The 7,265-nt window shown below is 33.2% G+C and overlaps 1 protein-coding gene across 1 annotated transcript; it reads right to left on the reverse strand.

Annotated features, from left to right (window-relative positions):
• Positions 1–2,766: 2,766 nt before the first annotated feature.
• LOC103491957 (IQ domain-containing protein IQM2-like) lies at positions 2,767–6,431 on the reverse strand. The gene is made up of 9 exons (XM_008452086.3): positions 6,250–6,431; positions 5,079–5,603; positions 4,882–4,996; positions 4,725–4,790; positions 4,551–4,639; positions 4,378–4,468; positions 4,044–4,283; positions 3,818–3,919; positions 2,767–3,731 (listed from the first exon to the last, which is right to left on the reverse strand). Exons 2-9 carry the CDS (start codon positions 5,558–5,560, stop codon positions 2,994–2,996), a joined length of 1,923 nt encoding a protein of 640 aa, XP_008450308.2. The 5' UTR covers positions 5,561–5,603; positions 6,250–6,431; the 3' UTR covers positions 2,767–2,993.
• Between the last annotated feature and the right edge of the window lie 834 nt (positions 6,432–7,265).

Raw genomic sequence — 7,265 nt, forward strand, 5'->3', positions numbered from 1 at the left:
ACAATTATGCCCCTGACATCTAGCATGCATAAAAACACTTACAAATCACATGCATGTGATAAGCTTGCCAAATCTCAATAAGTTTTATTAATTTATTTAACTTAATTAAATTAGTCTAAGGGCAATATTGTAATTTGACATTTAAGTCAAATTCAAAGTTTCACTTTTTCTAGTTGAAATTCAACATTTTGACTTTTTACCATTTTTTTCGTCTTGATTAATTTCGATTTTCCGAGCATGAATCCACATTCATTTTTCCGAAATTCAAATCTCATTTGAATATAAAGTCGGTCAAAGTTACTTTTTAAGTAAAAAGTCAACACTTTGACTTTTCACAATTTTGACCATTTCCATCCATTCCGAGCTTCTAAATATGAATTTGTATTCATATTTTAATATTTAAATCATATTTAAACATAAAGCTCTATCTTTAACTTATATTCATCGATTATATCAAATATATTCATCGATTTCTCTCTCTTTATCTAACTCAAACAATTTAAATTATTCCATCATAATGTTCTAAGTTAATTCCTTATGAACTAGCAGGGGAACCTAATGGACCTATAGATCATGGACTCCAACGATCCGAGAGTAACTGGCTAAACTCTTTAGACCAAGCTAATCAACATTCATTAACTAACGGGTCATTTCATTAAAGTCCCATAGTTGCACTCCCCTCACTATAGATATATATGTGTCCATGTGATATAACCATGATCAGTAAGTTAATCTTTCATAGGTTGTTCGTAACCTTGGTTGGGTCAAAGTATCGTTTTACCCCGAGACTACATCTTGCTCCTTAGGTCCCATTGATCCATTATTGAATAATTGATTTTAGGTCCAACCTATATACCGAATCCTTCTCGGGTCAATGAAAGGGTGGGGTCCCTTGTCCAAGTCCTGGATTTAGTTTTTAAGAAAACAACCTATCTACTAACCCTAAAGCGAGTAGGAGTGAATTTCGTTTTGCACCATATATCTCTATCTATCCACCCAGTCTTACCCATAAAATGGGAGGCTTATTGGGTCAGTGTTATTGAGCTGCCCTCATCTATGTAGATCCAAGGATAATTCCGTGTGAATAGAAGTTCATAGTTAGATCAAGGTTAAGAATAAGTTATGTAGGTCTTCATAATTGAAATGGTCATTTTTATATAGTCATCGATGTTATAACTTAAAAGTGGCCATTTTTATGGTTACAGTCTTCTATAAACTCTTTAAATAGGATGCCTCACTTCCATCCATGTCTCTACATGAATAATTCAGGATCACATCGTTTGTACTAACTACAAAGCGGATCACATCCATAGTATCTCTAAAATAAGGTGTCCAGCTTTTATTCATATATATTATAGACCGTTTAGGCTATATACTCGTACTTGATCCACATAAAGGTCAAATCTACATTAAAATAACCTTGGGATCTTAGTTTATTGGCTTTATGATTATAGTATTTTATTTTCACTAATAAATCCTCAATTATCACTTTATTGAATAGAATATAATTTAAACTACAAACTATGAGTTTTAGGGCATAAATTCCAACTATATATATATATATATAATAAAAATGTAAAAAAGACAATTAAGTAACAATGATGTAAAAACTTTAAACAAAAAATAATTAATTTGAGGAAACAAATGTACAATAGGATTGAATAAAATAAGCCAGAAAAATAATTAGTTTCTTGGAGAGACTAAGTTGAGTAAAACAAGAAATCAACCCTATTTTTGCAAATAATTTGTCGATCACCTTATTTTTATAGATATATATTTTTTAAAACTAGCCTAAAATGATACTAAATCCTTTTTGGAACCATACATAATAGGTTAATTTTCATAAATATAACAAAACACAAAAATATTTACGGTTCGTGTAATAAAATAAAAAAACTCATGATATTTTCATAAATTTCAGGTTTGCTCTTGAATATTGTAGACGAATTTTTACTTTTTTTCTTCTTCTTCTTTGCGATTTATTCATCTCCTTTTCATATTATTACTTCTTCTTCTTCATTTCCCACTTGTTCTTGTTCGTGATTTCTTCATTTCTTCTTTTAGAATTTCTTCCTTCTTCGATTTAATTTTTCACTTTTTCAAACTTCCACTTGGTAAACGATCTTCGTCATCTCTCATATATTTTCTCTTCCAGATCTAAACAATCGTGTAGCAAAGATAAACGATATTGGTACATGATCTTGTACTAAATATAAATGATCTTGGTACACGATCGTGAACCAATCGTTTAGATTTTGTACACGATAGATTAACTCTTGGTATACAGTCGTATACCAATATCTAAACGATCTTGGTTAACAATCGTTTAAAAGAATAGCATATCATGATTGTTTAGAAGAACTACACATGCGCATGTTGTCGAATACTCGCGTGTTGACTGAGGCATTTTTTGTATTACGTGTGGCCAATTAATCATGTGTTCACGAGGGTATTTTTGGTATTTTCCATCATGGGCCTATGGGTTTTTTCATTTTGTAATTATTTTATATAATGTAAATATTTTGTCAATTTGTTATATTTTTTAAAAAAACCCTTGCATGATAAGTGAAAATCAACTCAAAATATATAAAAATCATTGTTAAGAATGTTTGGTACCAAACATAAATTTGATTGTTTAACTAGGTTCCTTTTTTGTTTGAACTTTTTCCTCGACCCCTTGACTTAGTAATAAAAAATTAAAAACACAAAAACAGAAAAGGCAAAGAGGAACTCAAAATTATAATATCATTTTAGAAACAATACAAATTGTAAAATCAATGGCCAGTAATAGCCATATTCATGTGTTATATCTATATGCTTCTAGATATAATTTTTCATGTATACTTCATATTTCTTCTCATTTCTCAAAATAAAAATTAATTATCAGTACAAAGATTTATGTACACTTAACAACAAAAAGAATAACAAATATTTGTATCATATTTTCTTCTATCCACAAATAATAAATGAATAGAATAATTAAGAATTAAGAATCAACTGTGATTTCCAATGTCTGCAGCTGATGTTCCCTTGAACAAAGGAGAAGAAGTTTGTGTATTGTTTTGGTGAATCATATCCATTGGCCTAGATACCCTTGGGCTCAACATACTGGCAATCCGAGGCGAGCAATGAAATTCAGATCGAGCAGCCACTTTCCTTGGTGATAAGCTCACCTGCTCCAAGGCTCGGAGTTGAAGTTCGACTGGATAGTCACGAACACACCCGATTCGGGGGCCAGCACCAGTTGTCCATTTGCAAGATAGTTGCCTTCCCAGTTGATATGATTTTGTTTCTTTGTGTGAGTTTATTCTTTTCAGTATTGATTCATCAGGGATGATCTCTACTTCACAACTTCCTTTTTCCTCTTCTAAATTGCTTTTCTTTGGAGCTTCAGCATCTAACTCCGAAACAAACGTTTCAGATCTCATTTCTTGGTTTTCCATCTCGAGTTTCTCGATCAGGTTACCCCTATCTGGGATGTGAAGATTGGTTAATTTTCTACTCAGGTTGATTGACCTCTTTTGTTCAAACAGTTTGCCGGTCAATGACATTTCTTGATCTGGCAAATCTGACTCCTTGCCAGTCATTTCTTCAGCCATGATCTCACCAATGCCATCATCTGGACCACCACTGAACTTTTGAGCCCAATCCTCCTCGGTTGAGCCGAATCGAACATGGAGACTGCTCTTTTGCATTTGTAGTCCATTTTCTTCCTCATCATCAGGACTCATCTGAATTTAATAAAAGAAACATGTCAAATTATGCACTGATTTCACCAAAAAAAGAACATGTTAGAACTTTGTTTTCCAATTCTCACCTTGACATCAGTGAGGTTGACATTGTTTTCTGTAAGGAAAGAGATAAATTCCTGAAAGTTTTCTTCAGTGGGACGGTAATGACCACTGTGAGGCCAAACTGCCTGTTCAAAACACAATAAATCATCATTAAATGAACATTTTCAAGATTAAAGACAAGCCACTTAAATGGCAAGAAATCAAGAGAGAAAAGATGATAGAAAATTCTACAAGTTCTGTGACATGTACCTTTAGGATCCCATCTTCCACAACCAATCTTCCAGCAGCTGATGTGGCTCCTCCAGCCAAGAAACTAGAATGCTGAAATTTACCCTTCTTTTTCTTGCCAACATACAAGGCTCTAGAGGTGCTGAGAACAAATATCCACTTCACATGCTTATCGACTCCGGTCGTGTGGAGGAGTTCCCTGGATAGCTTGTACATGAACTTCCCATCCTCCACAATAACTTCATATGCTACTCTTTCCAGCTGAAAATAAAAAATATGGGAATGATTCAACATTTAATAGATAAAACAAATTATGTGAATAAAGAACAATTCGATGAAGGTTTGAGAGACTCACTGGACCCAAGTACTTGATACACTGCTGTTGAAGTTTCAATCTGGGGCACTGCTCAACAAGATTTACTTCCTTTCCTTCTCCTATATCCAACCTGTTTTACTCAAAACCTTTAGTTTCTAGAAAATCTGAACTTTAGTAATGATGCTTTAAAATTTTTGTCAAAGAATGCTTACCAATAGAAAAAGGGTTGTCCACTCTGACAATGAAGCCATTTGGCATAATAGAACTGCAAGTTGTGGCCATAACGATGTCGTGGATCAATCTGGCGAAAGAAAAAGAAACAACAATTAGGGTGACCGAAAATATGAAATATGTAATTACTTATTTCTCAAGTTTAATATACTTACAGCCTCAAGCCAGTGCTGTAAAGCAAGCTTCTGACCTTTGTCATTTTTGGACAAACCCTTTCCAACCTGTAATGGTGTTTGGAAACATGAGGTTAGAAACTTTTGTGATGGTTGTAGATTCATGACAAAAGCTAGTAAAATCATTTCAAAAGTTTACCTTGGCAGCTCTGGTTCTTGCTCGAGCCCACCGTGAAATGGCAGTTTCATGTTTCTCAATGTCGAAAAATGATATGGAGCTCCTCTTGAGCTCAGCAAAATCCAAGAGTTTCCACCTACAACAAAGACAAGAATTGTGAACAAACTCAAAATAGAACCATTTAGATTCAAAAACAAAGACCCAAGCCGAACTCATACCAACTTTGCTCTACGAGAACTGCACAATCTGCAAGCTTTCTTCTTGTTCTGAAACTTTTATAAACTTTCTGCAATTTCATTGCTGCCATGTGCTTCGGATTTGTTGGATTGAGATCCATCGTCATTTTGATCCCATCGTGATCATGACTCGCTGATCTAGGAGATTGATTCTCCATCTCTTTGCTCTTTGGACTACCAGCTACAACAAGCAATTTGTCCTCTAGTGGAACAGCTCCAGCTTCCATTGAGACCATCTTCTCCAACTCTCTTCTTTTGAAGCTAACAGATGTTTCTAATGACATCCTCCCCGAACCAACCGATTTCATTATCATAGGTTCCAAATCTCTACTATTGAAACTAATGGATCGCACGGGAGTTTTTACTTCATCATCACCAAAACTGATGGATTTCACAGTGATGGATTCTAACCCGTTTTCCACATCAATGTATTTTGCCAAAGGGCAGGAAAAGAAAGCCCCCATTTTAGCAAAGCTCAACAATACGTGGATAATGAACACTTTGTTCCTGTAACAAGAAGCCACCCAGAAATGAGGATGAAAAATGTAACATACAAGTAGAATTAACGAATTGATGTCTCTCAAGAAAAATAGACAAAGTCAATATCTTAACAAACAAGTAGAATTAATGCTTAAAAAAAGACTCCAACACGCGCGCGCGCACACACACAAAGAAATACAGAGTAACGATTGCTAAAGCTGAAATCCAGAGGTATTTTCTCTTCATCCAAGGGTATTTTCTCTTCTTTTTCAAGCCCAAACACAGAAAACACCACCATCCACAGAAAATGAACAAGCATATTTCTATTAAAACCAGAACAGAGAACTTCCTAAAATCATAGATCTGCAAAACAAGTCAGGAAGAGAAAAAGGACCCATTTTCATTCAAAGAAAACCCAGATTCTAAATGAACCCACCAAACAAAGTAAGCAACTACCATTCCCATTCAAGAATTAAAAAAAAAAAAAAAAAAAAAAAAAACAGAAAGAGACCATTATGCACAACCCATTTCAAGAAATCAAAATCCAAACAAACTAGCAGTACATTGCAATGGAACTAAAGATCAGTAGAAAGCAGAAAAAGGGAAATGCTCATTTCATCAGCACAAAAATGGCTTAGGGGGTGGAAAAACAAGGCTGTAATGGCAGATTTACCTCAATGAATGAGAAGCTTTGGGGGTTTGAGTATTGGATTTTGTGAAGAAAATAAAAGAATGGGTAAGATTTAAAATGGGAAATGTTAAGAGGATTTGAGAAGAGGGATGAGTTTGGATTTATAAAGGGATTGAAGTGAAAGCGGAAAGGAGAGTGAAAGGGACTTTTCCACCGGGGCAGAGAGTAGAAAGCGAGGACGGCTTGAATGCCACTCTTAGGAAAACCATATTTTAAATACACAAATTCTTGGGAATAAAGTCAATTGGTATCTTGGTTTTCCCTTTTTTGAATATTTCCTTTTCTATTCTCTCTCTCTCTCTCTCTCTCTTACTCTTTTTTCTTTTTTCTTTTTTCTTTTTATGCCAAGTGCACTATAGCATAGTTTAATTTGTCAAGATATCATATACATTTGAATTGAAAATTACATTTTCCAATTTTCATCCCAACTCCAATGTGAACTTGCAATATTGATAATAATCAACTTTTTCTCTTTGTTTGAATACTACCTTATAGTTTTAAATAAAGTTATGTGGATTGAATAATGTAAAACTTCACATATTTGTTTCATTTTTATTCTTAACACCATGTTTTGTTGGTGTTTTTATTTCTTATTTTCACTTTTTTTAAGATGATTTTGTCTTCGGTAATTATTTATTGTTTTCTTATTTTTCTATTTCATCATTAAAATTAATGATTGGTTATTATTTAATACAACTTTTTCTCTCAAGTTTGGAATTTGAGAGGTAAAAGATAAGGAATTACTTTCTTAAAATTATATATAAGAAGTAATTTGTATGTTTTATTCATCTTTAATTAAAATTATATATTAGAAGTAATTTATATGTTTTATTCATTTTTAAATAGGTATAACCTATGAAGAACAAACACAAATACAAGTATGGAGGATGCAATAGGATATGATAATATGCCAATTTCTTAAAAATTGGATATTGATACATTTAAAGATAGATTTCTTTTTTTAAAAAAAAAACTCTAAAATATAGATGAGTCGTTTA

Source organism: Cucumis melo, chromosome 2 (assembly GCF_025177605.1).
Source record: "Cucumis melo cultivar AY chromosome 2, USDA_Cmelo_AY_1.0, whole genome shotgun sequence".
In the NCBI taxonomy this organism is placed as follows: domain Eukaryota; kingdom Viridiplantae; phylum Streptophyta; class Magnoliopsida; order Cucurbitales; family Cucurbitaceae; genus Cucumis; species Cucumis melo.

Coding starts and splice junctions, on each gene's coding strand:
- LOC103491957 (XM_008452086.3), bottom strand. CDS start 5,560: ATGGGGGCTTTCTTTTCCTGCCCTTTGGCAAAATACATTGATGTGGAA. Junction 4,640..4,724: donor TACAGCACTGGCTTGAGGCT/GTAAGTATATTA, acceptor TTCTTTCGCCAG/ATTGATCCACGACATCGTTA. Junction 3,732..3,817: donor TCAACCTCACTGATGTCAAG/GTGAGAATTGGA, acceptor TATTAAATTCAG/ATGAGTCCTGATGATGAGGA.